Source organism: Vicia villosa, linkage group LG2 (assembly GCF_029867415.1).
Source record: "Vicia villosa cultivar HV-30 ecotype Madison, WI linkage group LG2, Vvil1.0, whole genome shotgun sequence".
Classification (NCBI taxonomy): domain Eukaryota; kingdom Viridiplantae; phylum Streptophyta; class Magnoliopsida; order Fabales; family Fabaceae; genus Vicia; species Vicia villosa.
In genome coordinates, this window is record NC_081181.1 from 134,466,412 (window position 1) to 134,485,272 (window position 18,861).

Sequence of the window (18,861 nt, forward strand, 5' to 3'; positions counted from 1 at the left end):
CGCCAAACGGATAATCTTCTAGGATTGAATCCTATAGGTATACCAAGGAACACAAACTCATCCTTTTCCTTCTTGCAACCAAGAAAAGAAGTAGCCACCTCCAAAAAATTGGTACTAATATTAATTCCGATGATTTTACTTTTGTGAAAATTAATTCCTAACCCCGAAATGAGTTCGAAACCTCTCAAAACGGACTTGATGGCCCAAAGATGATTCCAACTCCCATCTCCTACCAAAAGCGTATCATCCGCGTATTGGAGAACATCAACAAAGCATTTGCCATTAATGGTAATACCCGCATAATCGCCATTAAAAACCGCCTTGTCAATCAAACCTTTCAAACCCTCCGCCGCAATAACAAAGATGAAAGGCGATAAAGGGTCGCCTTGTCTTAAACCTCTCTCCACCTTAAACTCTTTAGTTGGGAAACCATTCACCAAAACGGACATATTGCTATTGAAAATCATCGCTTCCATCCAACTTGACCATTTCTCCCCAAAGCCCATTTTATCAAACATAAAGCGAATGAAAGGCCAACTCACTTTGTCGTATGCCTTCTCAAAATCGACTTTAAAGAGTAAACAACTTTTATTCTCCTTCTTAGAAAAATCCACCACTTCATTTGCCACAAGCACGCCGTCTAGTAATTGTCTTCCGGGAACAAAGGCATTTTGACTTAACGAAATAATATTACCAATCACTTTTTTAAGTCTAGCCGCCAAAATTTTCGAAATCACCTTGTAGATGCAACCTACCAAACATATAGGTCTAGAGTCATCAAGATCCAACGGCGTCTTCTTCTTAGGAATTAAGGCCAAGAAGGAAGACGTAATGGATTTGGAAAGCAAAGCACCCGAATGAAAGTCCGAAAAACAAGCCATGACATCCTTTTTATCAAAACACCAACATTTTTTGAAGAAAAGAATGGAAAAACCATCGGGTCCTGGGCTTTTAGCTCCATCACAACACCAAATCGCTTCTTTAATCTCCTCTTCAACAAACGGAGCTTCAAGAGATCTACTTTCCTCCTCACTAAGCCTCTTAAAAGAGTCCCCTTCCAAACTAGGTCTGTTCAAAAGATTCTCTTTGAATTTGTTCCCAAAATGATCATAAACCTCTCCTCTCACCTCTTCCACTGATTCGAACACCCCTCTACTAGAATTTAAAGGACTAATATGGTGACGTCTCAAACGACCTTTCATAACCGAATGGAAGAACCTACTGTTTACATCCCCATCGTTAATCCATTTCAACCTCGATCGTTGGATAATCATATTCTCCTTTATCTTTAAATTAAGCCAAAACTTCTTGCTAGCCTTCTTCAACTCTTCCTCTTTCATCACAACGTCCGGCCCAAAATCATCTATCACGTTCATCTCCTTCGCCCCTTCCTCGATATCCAAATCTATCCTCCCAAACACATTATAGTTCCACCAAGAAAGCCTAGATTTAAGAAGTCTTAGCTTTTCTTTTAATCATCATCAATTATTTATTTCCTTTTTTATACAAGTATTTAACATTATTTCTTACCCTATATATACATGCATACACATTGCCTAAACTCATCAAATTCTCCATCTTCCTACTAACACACACTTAGCCTAAAACCAGAAAGTTCTCCATCTCCATACTCACTCACACAGTAGTTTGATTGTATCAATGGAGGAAGTTAAGCCGGTGAATTTCATTACCGTTCTTAGCATTGATGGCGGAGGGGTCAGAGGAATCATTCCTGGTGTTATTCTTGCCTACCTTGAATCTCAACTTCAGGAGATAGATGGTGCTGATGCAAGACTTGCAGATTACTTTAATGTAATTGCTGGAACAAGTACAGGTGGTCTCATTACAGCCATGTTAGCAACGCCAGATCCAGAGAGCAACAACCGTCCATTATTTGCTGCCAGACAAATTGTTCCATTTTACCTTAAAAACTTGCCACTTATTTTTCCACAGAAAAGGTTTATTTGTAACTAATAATTATTAATTAAGTCTAAATATGCACATATATTAGTAGAACTTTAGAACATTAAATGAAGAACTGCTTAATTACTCTTGGATTATTATTCAATTTGCAGTGGAATATTTGCGCCGCTGATGAACATGGCGAAAGTTTTAACAGGACCTAAGTATAACGGAGAGTATCTCCACAAGACAATAAGGGGGATGACAGGGAACACACTTTTGAGCCAAACGGTGACAAACATTGTTATTCCATCTTTTGATGTTGAAAAATTTCAACCTACCATTTTTTCCTCTTATCAGGTATTTTGTTAATTCTAGTTGTTGAATACATAACAATGCATGCACTTAAATTATCAATAATCTTGAAATTTATACAGATTGATGCTGAGCCAGCTTTAGATGTAAAACTGTCAGATATCTGCATAGGTACATCAGCTGCTCCAACTTTTTTACCAGCTCACTATTTTGAGAAAAGAGATGAACAAGGGAGAGTCATTAAAGAATACAACCTCATCGATGGCAGCGTTTGTGCTAACAATCCGGTAAATTATAGATCCAAATATATTGGAAAAAAAAACTCAAATCTCATAAAATCTTTATATTTATTTTGATACAGAATGATATTGATTTTTATATACTGCTATCATGTACTAAGTTCCTCTAAAGTCATTGAAGGAATAAAAAATTAATAAACTAAGATGGTCTAAATCTGTAATATTCATAAAGTTTATAATTTACTAACTTGTGTAATATCAATAGTCGATCTCAAATTAATAGTTGATATTGATTACCACGATTACGCATTAATAATTGGATCGTTGATAATGAACTTTGCAGACTATGGTTGCAATAAGAGAAGTAACAAAAGATATGATAAGGCAGCCAAAAGGGAGAAGTGTCAATGATGCTGGCGTAGGGCTTGATCGCTTTCTTGTTATATCCATAGGAACTGGATCAAACAAGAGTGAGAAAAAATACAATGCTAAAATGGTAGCAAAATGGGGTGCATTTACATGGTTATTCAACTCAGGTGCAACTCCAGTTATCGATTGCTTCAATGAAGCAAGCACTGATATGGTCGATTATCATAACTCTGTACTTTTTACTGCTCTTCAATCTCAAGACAACTATCTTAGAATTCAAGTAAGTATTTCCAATATTTTTATTGATTAAACTTCTTTAAACAATAGAGCACTTGTTAATTTTTAAGTTGGTTACTGATATTTTAATATGAAAACCAACTAGAATCTTTCTTGTTTGACCAAATAATAGATCTTAAAAAATTAAATTATTAATATAGACAATAATGTTGGTTCTCGTTGTTCTAGTATAATGGATAAATGGATAGTATAGTTAATGTGCTACAAATTAACATACATTGGTTGTTACAAACAGGATGATACATTAGAAGGAGAATTAGCTTCTGTGGATTTATCTACTACTGATAATCTGAATAATCTGGTAAAAGTTGGTGAGAATTTATTAAAGAAAAAATTTACTAGAGTGAATCTAGACTCTGGCATATATGAAACAGTTCCTGATAAAGGCACCATTCAGGAAGAACTCAATAGGTAAAAATTCATTTTATTATATAATGAGTTTTTTATTTTGTATCAGTGCTAACTAATTAAGGATGAAAAAAAAAATCTTACAAATATTTATAATTATGATTGCAGGTTTGCTAGTTTACTGTCGGAGATAAGAAAACAGAAAAAGTCTAAGCATCAAAATGGCAAGTGAATGATCAACAGATTGAATATGTTATTGATCCGTTGCTGAAGTTTGTTTAATCTGCTTAAGTAATACTTTCTGTAGCATCACATGAGATGTAAGGATGTAACATGCATTTTCTAATACTTTGATTTTGAATAAAATAATTGTTGTTAATTTTGAAAGGTAAGAAGAATTTTAAAAAATCATTTCACAATGTGTTGCCAACACTGCAACATTTTTTACTCTAAATCATATTAGTCCTATCAACAGCTTAAAAATCCAATGTCTGTTTAATTTTACAAGACGGTGTGGAAGATGCATTGACATTCATTCCTTCCTGCATCATCTTATCGAACAAGAAAGGCTTTAGAGTTACAAATAGATTAAATCTGACTTTATCATTATGCAGCTTAACAATGAGTCTTTCTTTGTCTACGTCAATATTGACTCTTACATATCTGATGAAGCTTCTTCCTAGATAAGTGGTGTTATGTCTTTCAGTTCTTACACTGTTGGTAGTTGATTAGTTGATAAAAGATAGTTTTAGAGAATTGTTTAGAAAGAAGGCTATGTCATTGATTTATTGGATGATAAATTACAAGATACCAATTGTCTATTTATAGGCTCAAGTCACAAACCTCTCAATGATAATGAATGTTTCTACATTTCTTTAGTTCTTTATAGAGTTCTCATGATAGATTAGTATCATGATAGTTATGGATTCTTCTACATTTTTTATACACTTATAATTCTAGATTCTTCTACCATATTAATACATATTATAGTTCTAGGATATTCTACAATTTTCATACATACTATATTTAAGAATATTCTAGAAATTTGTAGCAATTTCAACACTCCTCCTTGATGCAAATTTCTGTGACTCCAAGCATAGCTCGTAGCTCTTCAAATCTTGGTCTCGGCAAAGCCTTCGTGAATATGTCTGCAATTTGATCTTCTGTTCTACAAGTCAAGTTTGATCTTTTTAGTTGCTTCAGTTTCTCTGATAAAGTGATACTGTATTGCTATGTGTTTTGTTCTGCTGTGATGCACTGGAGTTTTCGCCATTGCAATTGCTAATTTGTTGTCACAGTTGATTTTAGTAGGCTCATCTTGTTTTTCTCTCATGTCTTTAAGTATTGTGCGAAGCCATATAGCTTGACTCGTTGGTTCAGCAGCTGCCACGTACTCTGTTTCTGTTGTGGATTGTGCAACCATAGCTTGCTTCTTCGACGCCCAAGAGAAAATTCCCGATCCTAGCAAGAAAGCATAGCCAGAGTTGCTCTTCATGTCAACTACCAAACCTGCACAATCACTGTCGGTGTAGCCAAGTAATCCTGAGTTGCTTTCGACAATTTACCACATACCGAACTCTTTTGTTCCTTGTAGATACCTCAAAATTCTTTTTCTTGCTCCAAAGTGTATTTGACTTGGGCTTTGCATGAATCTTGATTGAAGACTTATAGCACACATTATGTCTGGTCGTGTAATTTTCAAATATAGGAGACTTCCAATTAGACTTCTGTATTTGGATGCATCAACTTCTGGTGCTCCATCATTCTTCTATAGTTTCTCGTTTGTTATGAGTGGAGTAGCGACAGGTTTGCAACCGTACGTCTTGAATTTATTAAGTAAGTCTTCTGTGTATTTATTTTGCGAGATGAATATCCCTTCATTTTTATGACTCACATCTATACCAAGGAAGTAACTCATCAAACCAATGTTGGTCATCTCAAAGGTCTTCATCATGTCTTCTTTAAACTCCATCATTATCTTAGTATTGTTTCCCGTGTATATAAGGTCATCTACATATAAAGAGAGTAAGAGAGTGTACTTATCTTGGGACTTGATGTAAAGTGTAGGCTCACTCTTACTCCTCCCGAATACTCGATCTATGAAATACAGATCGATTCTGCTATACCATGCTCGAGGTGCTTGCTTCACACCGTAGAGTGATTTTCTTAGTCTTAACACTTTGCTTTCTTCGCCTTCAAACATGAATCCTTGTGAATGCTCCACATAGATCTCTTCTTCAAGTACGCCATTGACGACGACATATTTGACATCTAATTGATGGATACTCCTTCCTTTTTGTGCCGCAAGAGCTATTAGAGCTTTTATGGTATCAAGACGAGCTACTGATGAAAATGTCTCATTGTAGTCAATCCCAGGTTGTTGTGAGAAACCCTTAGCTACTAGCCTCGCCTTCTGTTTTTGTATGGTGCCATCAGGGTTGAGCTTTGTCTTATAGACCCACTTAACCCCGATGATATCTTTTCCACGGGGACGATTTACTAACTCCCATGTGTTGTTTTCCATTGCCTTGACCCATACTTCCTGCTTTGGTACTTCTTCAAAACTTCCAAGTTCAAGTATGGCCATGTTGCTGGTTTCATATATGTCCACCAAAAATATTACTTGTCTTGGAGTAGACTCTAGTGATGATAGTTCTTGTTCTTGTTATTGTGGTGGAGGCGAATGAGGTTCACCTGGGTCTTCTTCCTCAGATTATTCTAGAAGTAGTTTAGCTGGTATAAGGATGTTCTTCTCCACTTTTTCTTCATCCCAATTCCAAGAAGCATTCTAATCAACTTCAACATCTCGACTGATGATGAGTTTTTTAGTTTGCAATTTATAGACACGATAGCCCTTAGAGATTGTGTTATACTAAAGAAGATACCTCGTATAGTCTTGTCTTCAAGCTTATGCCTCTTCACGTCTAGAATATGAATGTAGCATATAGATCCAAAGACCCTTAGATATTATGCTGATGGATTATTATCATTCCAAGCTTCAATTGACGTCTTATTTGTTACTACCTTATTTGGACATCTATTGAGTATGTAAACAGCAGTGCAGACTGCTTCAGCCCAATGTGTTAGGCAGTCCCTTCTCTTTGAGCATCGATCTAGCCATATCCATAACTTTGTGATTCTTTCTCTCGGACACCCCATTTTATTGAGGTGAATATGCGATTGTAAGTTATCGCTTTGTGCCTTCATCCTTACAAAAATTTGTCAAACTCGCGGGAGATGTACTCTTTGCAGCGATCACTTCTTTGTACTTTTATCCATTTTCCACTTTGATTTTCCGCAAGGGCCTTAAACTTTTTTAATACTCCAAAGAATTCTGATTTTTATTTTAGAAAATAGACCCGTGTCATTTTAGAGAAGTCATCAATGAATAATATAAAGTACATGTTGTTCTCGTGTGATGGCATCCTCATCGATCCACAGACATCAATATGTACCAGCTCCAACAGGTCTTTCGCTCTCCATGCTCTTCCTGTCGAGAACGGAAGTCGGTGTTTCTTATCGAGGAGATACCAATCGCACACTTCAGTGTTCTCCTTTATGCTTAGAAGATCTCTCATCCTGTTCTTCTCAGGTAATAGCTTCAAGGCATATCTGTTGAAGTGGCCAAGTCTTCGATGCCAAAGCCATGAATCATCAATTTGTACCTTTATAGAAATGTTATTTGCATATTTTAAATTTAGCGTGAAGCTTCTATTGCACTTATTCATCTTCACTTGGGCTATCTCGACCCTTTTATATTTGTTCTTTAAGATCTTGCGTACACCTCCTTCAAAGTGAAGCGTGTAGCCTCTCTCCATCATTTGACCAATGCTTAGAAGATTTTCTTTTAGGGTAAGAACTAGTAATACATCATGGATGAGTCACATACCTTTATCTGTCTCTACCATGACAATTTCTTTGCCTTTTGATTCAACCACACTGCCATTTCCCAGTCGAACTTTCACTTTGACTGACTCGTCAATACTTTTGAAAATAGTCTCATCCGTGGCCATGTGATTGCCGCATCCACTATCCAAGTACTAACTTCCTCCCTTTTCTTTCATTGAGTCTTGAGTGGCATAGAACATACATTGTTCTTGATCATGATCTTCTGCGATATTAGCTTGCTTTTTTTTGTTGCGACGTTTTTTCTCTACGTGTTCGAACTTAATTCTTTCAACGGTTGCATTGTGGCATATTATGGTACCAACAAATTTTCTCTGTGTATCCTAGTCTCTTGCATATATTGCATGAAGGATTTTCATCTGACTTGTTCTTAAAGAAATTTCTAGAAACTTCTCTACTTGTAGAAGTTTCTCCACAACTTTTCTTTCCTTCATCTTCTTTATTTTGGGGCCAAAATTTGAGCATTGACTAGAAGAGATTTTCAAGTGTATTTTCTTTATGCCTATACAGTCTTTGCTCATAAGCTTCAAGAGAGCCCACTAGTTCTGTTACTGATATAGTGGACACATATTTGGTTTCCTCAATTGTTATCACAATTGGATCAAACTTTGGGGTCATAGTAATTAGAATTTTCTCAATAATTTTCTTGTCAAGAATATCCTTCCCAAAAGCTCTCATTTTACTAACTATTTCTTTAACTTTAGAATTGTAATCTTTAACTGTCTCAAAATCCTCCATCTTCAATAATTCAAAATCTCTTCTTAGAGATTGAAGTTTAGCAGCGCGTATCTTATCCCTTCCTTGAAACTCCTCCTGCAATGTGTTCCACGCATCCTTGGCAGTCTTAGCTCCCATAATTCTTGGAAAAATTGCATCAGTCACCGCTTGTTGCAAGGTGAACAACGCCTTTGAATTTTTCTGTTTATTTTTCTTCAACTCCTTTTCTTGAGCTGCATTAAGAGTTGAAGTATTTGTGGGAACAATGAAGCCTTCTTCTACTATGTCCCATAAATCTTGAGATGAAAAATATGTCTCCATTTTAACACGCCGGAAATCATAATTTTCACAGTTAAAAATAGAGACAGAAATAGATGATGATTGAGTGGTGTTATCCATAGCTTAGAAATATTATTGGAGTGAGTTAATAGTTCAAGGGAATTTTTTTGAAGTAGATGTGATGATTTTTGAATAGTAGGTAGGTGATTTAACTACGCCCAATGTATGACCGAACATAGCTCTGATGCAACACTGTTAGTATTTGAGATTATAGTGATAGTTTATAATGTAGTTGGATATTGTAAAAAGCTCTGGTAGATAGTTGAAAGATAATAGCAAGTAGTATTAGAGCTAGTATTGGAGTATTTAGTAACACAAAACAAGACGCAGCACATAAATAATCAACTTATTATAGGAGGAGAGTAATAGTATGATGAATCCTCCAATGTTATTGATATAGGACCTTAAAGGCTTGAAGGCTTTTGACGAGAATCATTATCGCTTCTTAGTTGTGCTTATGATCTTCCTTGTTTGTCTTGCTAAAGACTTCTAACAAGGACCACTTTTGTTGTCTAGTTGCTTGTGAATCTCCTTGTCGTACTGTAGAAGAATATGGATAGGGACTCATTCTTGTTCTACTTGAATTCCTCTCTCATTTTTTATTTGAACTGTATCGTTAGATCTTATATTGGGCTCTGCTGCAAAACATGGATAAGAAGAAGGTGAAAACGGTATGATAAAATTTGTTTAAAATAAATTTCAAAACGTGTATTTATATTAAACTTTCGATTTGTCCTTACCAATACATGAAAATTAGATGCAAATGGATAATCCGACGAATCCATTTCATGATACTTTGGAAACGTTAACATGAATCGCATATTCACATTAAGTATATCGATAAAGTTCCTTCATTTGTTTTCGTGCACTAGAAAAATAAAAGAATGACTTAGATATAATTTTTGTCACTTGAAACATCTCATTTTTCGTATCTCTTTTATGTCTAACAAATATATTTATTTATAAAAATTCTTGTATCAATTGATGAGGAGAGGCAATATTTCAAAATAGTGATTCATGAACGGTTATATATTATTAACGTTCCAACAAATCACGAAGTGTTGTGATGGTCTGGTGGCTGGTGTGTTGTTTGGCATCTATGTTATCATGTATTTGATCCCGAGTGGGTTGAGATGGTCATATGGTTGGCTCTTTGCTTGGCATCCATGTTTGCGTATGTTCAATCCCCAACTGGGTCAAATTTTGACAATATTTTTATTATTCAAAATTAATTAATTTGTTTAAACATATATTTAAGATATTTTGGAAATTCTCCAACAATCCTCCACCATTTTTAAAATATATCTGAATCCACTATTGAGAAAATTTTATGATTTCAGATATAAAGGTATCTTACGATTTGAATTATTACTTAGTAAGTTAGGTTTTTATTTATTCGCGAATAGATTGGTAGACAAGCTTTGAACCAACTATTCGTTAGAATAATGTGCATGTCACACATGAAATTTTGGTATCATTGATCGAATTATCAAAATGACGCATTAAATAAGGCCTTTAATTTGTCTCATATCCTTTTCATGAGAATTTAAGAGTCAATCTTTTAAACTCTATGAAGCGACACCACTTCATTATAGGTAGAATATATCAGAAATGCACCCATAATTATACATTCGATCAAATATATGTTATAAGTCTATTCAGAAGAACATCTCATCCTACCACATATTTATTGTTATGGTCTAATTAATTTTATCCCTTGGGATATATCAATTGTCAAGTACTCAATCACTTTAATAATGTATTTTCATCATTGAACTCAAGACTTAATTTAATCAAGAGTGAGTTGAGTTTTCACTATAGATGATTAATTAGATATGAGCTAATTTCACATCCCTAATGATGTCTTCATTGTCTTCAATTATATCAAAAGACATAGTATCCTTTTCAATCCTTTCGTCAAAGAATTGCAACATGTTCCAAACTTTCATAAACTTTGAATATTCACTTTTCCAACTAGTCATGCATATGATTACTATATATACTTTTGATAGTATTTAACAACTATCTTCAAACCATGACACTTTTTTCATATTAGTAAAGTTATCATATACAAAGTATATTCTATATTCTTGATAATTTTGACAAATTATCACCATGACACTTTTGTTATTCATTTTGTCATATACACAAATTTTAATGTTTTATCATTTGCTAACTTTTTTAACTTGAAGTTTTACTTCCACTTATGTATATCCAAAATATATTTAATACATTAAATATTTAAAGTAAACGACAACCATGATCATACAAATTTGTCACGACTAACTTTTATTTCATAAAGTGAGTTCAAACATGTAATTCATAAACTCCATATAAAAATAATACCATAGAATTTATTTCTATTCTTTTAAAATAAACAATTTTCTTACTTAATTGACATATGCATAACAAGTTTCATGTGATAAATTCATGTTTCATATTTAACAATGTTATGGTATATTCAAATAAAAATTACAATACAAAATAAATAATGAATTCACATCATTTATATTTTCTATAACTTTTGTCTATAAATTTGTCAATTTACAAAAATCTAAAATACATTCAAATTATTTTTAATATCAAGATAAAAAAAATATTTTCATATTATAATACACATATAATACGAGATAAATAATCTTAAATTTAATAAATTCTTCCATTAACCAAAAATATAATTTAAGCATGTTCTTGATATTTTAATTTTAACATTTTATTTACATCATTTTATGTTACCAATACATGTATCATTAAATAAAATTCTAGATTTTTCTTTTCAATACATTAAATATTTTAATAATATTTTAGAGTTAATTATAATTTTAGTCCCTATAAAATTATCAAATTTTTCTTTTGGTTCCTGTTAAAATAATAGTATATTTTGGTCCCTACAAAATTATTATGCATGTAGTTTTAGTTTCTGCTATTCAACCAATGTGTATTTTTGAATGATTGTTTTGCAGACATGTTTAGAACATTTTAATAAGTTTCTTGAAAAATATAACTCAAAATTTAATTTCTAAGTCGAGATCTTCAATACTTTTATCATTATCTTTTGAAATTTAAAAATTCATATTTAAATTTTCTCATTTTAAAAAATTCTAAAATTTAATAAATAAATATTTTTAGTATTCTAAACAGTTTTTAAAATTTTGGAAAATAACAAGGACTAAAACTGCATGCATAAAAATTTTGTAGGGACTTAAATATATCTTTTTTTAATAGGGACTAAAAAATAAAATTTGAAATATTTATAAGGAGCAAAAATATATTTAACCCAATATTTTATTATATCAAAATAAATGACTTTAAGAATGAGTAATATTTAAAATGTAATTTACATTCAAGTATATACCATAAACCAAATATGTTCATAATTATTCAAAGTCAAATACTTTTTTTTTCGATAAGCACTTGTATTAAACGCACAAGGGGTGCAACCCAATACAAAAGAAACGAAACAAGCTATCCAAACGGACGACAAAAAGAAAAACTACACAGCAATAAACATACAAGGATTGGCAAGCCAATCATTAAACGAACAAAAATCCTTAACTCTAACAAGGAAAGAGAACCACTCCCAACCAACATTCTTAATGATCAAAATAATCTCAGTGGGATTCCAAACAATATTTTTGAACACCACCTTATTTCTACCCAACCAAATGCACCAACAAACTAAAAGCCATAAGAAAGCAATGAAAGAGGAATTAATTACTCCGCCCAAAAAGCGATGAAAACGGTCCACCACCTCGACCCCAACAACGGATCCGTGGATGTCACTCATGGCCCTTTGAATCTCCTCCATTGACAAGCCTAACCAAATCAACACCTCTTTCCAAACAACAAGCGATTGAGCACAACTAAGAAATAAGTGATCTAGAGATTCCTCCTCACAACCACACAAAGGGCACGAAATGTTGATAACACTCATATATACATTTAATTCAACATGTTAAACTTAACATAAATATTATTTTCATCATATTTTATATGGCCTTAAACATCATATATATGATATATTTATTTAATATAATTATGTACATTTCACCATATCAGAAAGCACGAGTGTATATTTCTCCATCAAAATTGTACCCACAAATTATTCACATAAAAAAACATAAATAAAAAACACATAAATTTTAAAAATTGTATGAATTATTTGTGTATCTTTTATCATTACTGAAAGTTGCATTCTTTAATATTAATTATAATTAAAGTATGAATCAAAATCAAAAATCAAACTTTAAATAAAGTGTTTGTTTACACAAAGCTTTAGGTTTGATTCTCCCCCATCAATTTAGGCGAATTGGATGCAAATGGGTAATCCGATGAATTCACTTTAGAATACGTTGAAATTCTTGACATATTGCACATTCACATTAAGCATATCGATCAACGATATTTTACAAAATTAAATTCCTTCAATTTATTCTTGTGCACTAGAAAAATAAAAGTATGACTTAGATATAATTTTTTGCATTTAAAACATGCAATTTTTGTATCTCTTTTATGCCTAACAAGTATCTTTATTTATAGAAATTCTTGTACCAATTGATGAGGAGAAGCAATGTTTCCAGACAGTGATTGATGAAAGATTTTATATTAATAACATTCCAATAAGTCACAAAATGTTGTGATGGTCTGGTGTTTGTTGGAAATCCACCAAAATCTATGGAGGATTTCTATCAATCTTGATGAACAAGATTGTTATCACTACACAATGACAATGACAGAAGAAAAAGAATTTAGAAAAGAGGATTAGGGTTTGACGAAAATAAAGGGAAAAAGATGATGATTTTCTACAGATCTGCCCAATCATCATCTTGCAACTGAGAAAAAGTGGACTAGAGTTTCTCTTTACCCACAAACTATGAAAAATCTTATTCACTTGCAACTGCAAATTCTGTGAATACAAGTCTCATTACAAAATAGAGGTTACTCCCTCTATCTATAGTTTTAGGTTGCTTTCTCCCTAAGCCAAAGCTCAAAACTACCACTACTAGAAAATTCGCTTTTAATGACCGAATTAGAGACCGAAAATGCTTAAAAATCGGTCACTAAAACGTTTAGTGACCGATTTAGTGACCATTATTTTTCGGTTGAAAAAGTGCTAGTCGCTAAGCATTTGTGACGAATTTAGTGACCGAAATTTAGAGACCGAATTTGTGACCGAATTCAGTGACCGATTTAGAGACCGATTTTAGTATTTTTTTTTTTCATAAAATAAAATCAAAAGTTGTGATACCTATGAATCGAACTTGTGACCTCCACATATTTTAAGAAGAACTTACCACTACACCACTTTACATCTATTGTTATATTTTATATTTAAACATATATACATATAGTTTTGACAAATATATTATATGTTAAAACAATAAAAACTATGAAAATTAAAAATTGAAAGAGAATTAAAATCTTTAAAAAAATGGAAAGGAAATAATAATAAAATAAACAGGATTAAAAATAAATAAAAAACAATAAATATTAGTGACCGAAATTTTGGTCTCTAATTTTTATATATAAATTAAATTGCATAAAAAAAAATTGTGACCGATTTAGTGACCTCTTAAAATTTGTTCATGAATATCAAATTTTGGTGGCTAATTCGGTCACTACAGTGACTGAAATTTCGGTCACTAAATTTTGGTCTCTAAATCGGTGGCTAATGTATTTTAGTGACCGATTTAGTGACCTATTAAAATTGGCTCATGAATATCATATTTCGGTGGCTAATTCGGTCACTACAGTGACCAAAATTTTTTGGTCACTAAATCGGTCACTAAAAGCGAATTTTCTAGTAGTGTACAAAAGCTCAAAATACCTAATTCTGCTAACACTACAAAATTAGGCCTAAGTCAAAATATCTATCGAGGCAACTCCATCGATATTTCGACACACACTGGGCTAGACTATTTCGACGCAATCTTCCTTCTGTTGAGCAACCTGCTTCGACACAAGGAATTTCAATTCCAACACACCACTTAATTCATTGTGTCTATATTCATCACATCTCTTAGTCTTCTAATTACTTCGACCTGCACACCATTCGTCATGATATTTGCAATTTAAATCTCAGTTATGCAGTTTTCCAGATTCTTCTTCCCTTTAGCTACCTGATCTCGAAGATAATGGAATCTCATTTTGATGTGCTTGTTGCTGCCATGTGCTATTGAATTCTTTGCGAGATTAATAGTTGACATGCTGTCGATCTTCATGGTAATTGCTCCATGATATTTTCCTATAATCTCTTCGACCAGATTCACCATCCATGTTGCTTTACATGCACAGAAGAAAGCAACTATGTCAAGTCAGACCTATTTAATAAAAAGACCATACTTAGACTTTTTTAAAAGCCTACTTAATTAAATAGGTCAGACTTAGGCTATTAAAAAGCTTATGAAGTCTTATAGACCAACCTATATTTTCAAATATATTAAAAATAGGCTAAATAGGTTGACTTATATATGCCTATATATTAGGAAAAAAGACTAAATATATTGGTCCATATATGCATATATATTATAAAAAGGCTAAATATATCGACCTATATATGCATATATATATATATATATATATATATATATATATATATATATATATATATATATATATATATATATATATATATATATATATATATATATATATATAGGGGAATGCTATAACACACCCACTCATTTTTATGAAGGTGTGCATTAGCATGATACACCTTATCAATTTTACACTAAAAACTTTTCTCTCTCTTCATTATGATTTATGTAATTTCTTTTTCAATTATTTTTATATCTAAAACTCATTTTTCTCTCTCTATTTTTATTCAATTAATTTATGTAGCAGCTATTTAGCATTTTCACTATCTCTGAAGAAAAAGATGCTTGCGAATTTTTTGACTGATCCACACGAGAGAAGGTCGACACTTAAGCCAACAGATGTCTTGTGTACGGGTGGGTAGAAAGAAAACATGTATGTGTAGACTTGACTGGAGTTTTCTTAGTGGTGTGACTGATGAATGGAGGTTTTACTGTGGTATAAACAACTCTCATAAGCGTTTCAAGTAAAGTGGCAAAATATGAAGAAAAAAACGTATTATGAGAATCAACATGCTTTCATACCACTTGTCTTTTAATACTTTTGGTTTTTCAATACCAAAAGCAACAAAATTTTTAAAAAAACTCTAAAAGCTCGTGAATAGTAGTAATGTTGTGTCTATTAGAACCATGGATATAATTTTTAAGATGATGTATCCTGTCATACAAAATAGGACAGTGACCCAATTTATTACTATTTATGTAAACTCTTTATTATATTAATATAAAAAGTATTTGCAATTTCAACATTTAATTTGCAAATACTTTTTATATTAATATAATAAAGAGTTTACATAAATAGTAATAAATTGGGTCACTGTCCTATTTTGTATGACAGAATACATCATCTTAAAAATTATATCCATGGTTCTAATAGACACAACATTACTACTATTCACGAGCTTTTAGAGTTTTTTTAAAAATTTTGTTGCTTTTGGTATTGAAAAACCAAAAGTATTAAAAGACAAGTGGTATGAAAGCATGTTGATTCTCATAATACGTTTTTTTCTTCATATTTTGCCACTTTACTTGAAACGCTTATGAGAGTTGTTTGTACCACAGTAAAACCTCCATTCATCAGTCACACCACTAAGAAAACTCCAGTCAAGTCTACACATACATGTTTTCTTTCTACCCACCCGTACACAAGACATCTGTTGGCTTAAGTGTCGACCTTCTCTCGTGTGGATCAGTCAAAAAATTCGCAAGCATCTTTTTCTTCAGAGATACTACGACACGCTTAAATATATCAAATAAGACATCCTTAACAAAATCATGCTGATATTTAAATCCTAGAAACTTCTTACAATAAATGACGTGTTCCTTAAATATATTCAAACACGCCTTGTAACAAACATGACAAACCTCATCAACAAGGTATAAGGGATTTATAAGCCTGTATTTAAGAATTGTGTGATATTGTACAGAGACATATGTTGGCCTAAAACATTAGAAATAAAAATAAAATTTACTGAACATGTGTTGCTTGCAAATAATAAAAAATTATTTTTTATTTTATAGTCATATCAAATTTTACATCTATATCTTGATTTTTTGTTTGTTTTTTATTTATTTGTAATTTTGTAAACTAAATTTTATCAACGAAAAAACATAGCTAAATGTATGCTGGTTGTTTGTATTTTTTTTTTTTAACCATAGTGGCATTTTTTTTTAATTGTTGGGTGGCCATCGCCATCATATGTTATTAAGAAGGTCCGCTAGTGCATGTGGATATTCAACTATTAATAACAAACGATTTAAACAACAACTTACTGCAAATCTAATTTACCGCATGTATAGCGTGTAGTAGTATATATTTGTTATATGTAAACAAATTATAACCAGAGTTAATTAGGGATAAGAATGTTCTTTCTTAGAATTAACGTTTTTGTTTTATAATGATAGACGTTTAGCATACGTTTCATGATCGTGATATATAGAGGATATGATGGCATTCTTGTGTTTATACTCAACGTTTCTTTAGGACTCAGACATTTTTAAGTAAAAGTAAAAAAACTCATATACAAACTCGTGTACTTGTACTAACTGAATTGTATTTTAATAAAATACTTTAGTTATTACTGTGTTCCATGTACGTCCAAATTAAACATAAACAATTATAACTCTTTACATGTATTAGGCATGGGTTCGTAGAGGATTTTTTATATTTGTTTATTTGGTTAAATATAAACATTTCCTATAATATAAATGAGATTCGATTTACTTCTCGTAAAAAATATTTTTTTAATCAACCCATTGAAATGTTAAAATTATATATCTTTTGTCCATTAAGTGCATAAGTTACTCTTGTAATTTTTATTTATTTATTTATTTATTTATGCTCTCAAATTCAGTATTCAAATTGTATGCTTAGGGGAGGAATTCAAAAAAGCAGGAGAAATGCTATTTTACCTCTTAAAGTAGGTGATGGTTGGATTTAAGTTTTTTTTTTTTTGTGTAAGCAAGATATTATATAAAAAGAACTAAGGGTTCTCCAACCTGTTTACATGAAGAAATTGATAAACCCGACAAAAAAGGAAAAAAAAAATTACAAGTCAATTAATTATGAGAGAAAAAACGACGGATCCTTACTAAACTCATAAAAATAATAATTGGAATGAGTAATTTTTTCGCAAAATGACCACTTCCACACAAGGATCTTAATGTTCCGCCAACCGTGTCATTTACGTTTTAAACCTCCTCCTGGAAACACACCCCGTTCCTTAAAAGCCAAAAAGTCCAAGTTGTGGCGAGCCAAACAACATCTACCTTACTATCTTTAACCTTTTGTGTACAAAAGAACAAATGTCTATCCATAAAACTCGATAAACACTCATCCTACAAATTATTCGCTTTACCTGTCCAAAAAGCAATTTCGCTCCAAATATTCTTCACCACCAAACAACTAAAAAAAGAATGGTTCCTATTCTCTACATCCAAACCACAAAAAACTCACTTTAATTTATCTAAAGGGAAATGAATACATCTATGTTCCAAAAGATCTTTAGTTGGAATTCTATCAAGAAGGAGTTTCCAACCGAACACCTTGATTTTGAAAGGCACCTCCACTTTCCACACAAGCCGAAAAACATCACCAAATCTATTAGGAGGTCCGAAAGGAATTAAGTCATCACTATAAAAAGCATATTACGACGCCACCAAAAAGACCGATTCGTTGTTACAAGCCCAAGACACCAAGTCTTTGCCCTCCGAAACACCACAAAACCCTCCAACCTATCTCGAAATAAAATGAAATCATTCCACAATCCGGAAATTTCCAAAAATCTCGTGGACAACCCAAAATCATTTCACTGCCACCTCCCATCTAAACACACACCCATAGCCGCCCCGGACACCCCTTTTAAACTAGAAGCCTTGTATAAATCCGAAAACGCATCCTTCAAAATAATTTCCTCAAACCATTTTGCTTCCCAAAACGGTGTATTAAAACCATTATGGATAACAAAACTACAACAATCAACAAAAGGGCCCTTTAAAGAACAATTACCAATATTTACAATATCCCTCCACCAAGAAGAAGAAGAAGAAGAAGAAGAAGAAGAAGAAGAAGAAGTTTTAATACCACGGTAACCATAAAATGAATGAGAAGATAAATCATCGTACCTTGATTTCAGCACGTTGTGCCAAAGCGAATCGCTCCCTTGAAGAATTCTCCACCTCCACTTGTTGAGAAGAGCCAAATTAAAGACCAAAATATTTTTAATCCCTAATCCCACTTTATCTAATGGTAAATTCACCTTCTTCCAACTAACCTAATGGATCTTCCTCTTTTCTTCTACTCCCCCCACAAGAAATTACTTTGAATCCTATTGAAC

General features: G+C 32.3%; 1 protein-coding gene across 1 annotated transcript; it reads left to right on the plus strand.

Annotated features, from left to right (window-relative positions):
- Positions 1-1,659: 1,659 nt before the first annotated feature.
- Positions 1,660-3,789, plus strand: LOC131646858 (patatin-like protein 1). Its single transcript, XM_058916808.1, has 6 exons — positions 1,660-1,958; positions 2,076-2,262; positions 2,340-2,504; positions 2,800-3,105; positions 3,358-3,533; positions 3,639-3,789. Exons 1-6 carry the CDS (start codon positions 1,660-1,662, stop codon positions 3,700-3,702), a joined length of 1,197 nt encoding a protein of 398 aa, XP_058772791.1. The 3' UTR covers positions 3,703-3,789.
- The last annotated feature ends 15,072 nt before the right edge of the window (positions 3,790-18,861 follow it).

Coding starts and splice junctions, on each gene's coding strand:
- LOC131646858 (XM_058916808.1), top strand. CDS start 1,660: ATGGAGGAAGTTAAGCCGGTGAATTTCATTACCGTTCTTAGCATTGAT. Junction 1,959..2,075: donor CTTATTTTTCCACAGAAAAG/GTTTATTTGTAA, acceptor TTCAATTTGCAG/TGGAATATTTGCGCCGCTGA. Junction 2,263..2,339: donor CCATTTTTTCCTCTTATCAG/GTATTTTGTTAA, acceptor AAATTTATACAG/ATTGATGCTGAGCCAGCTTT.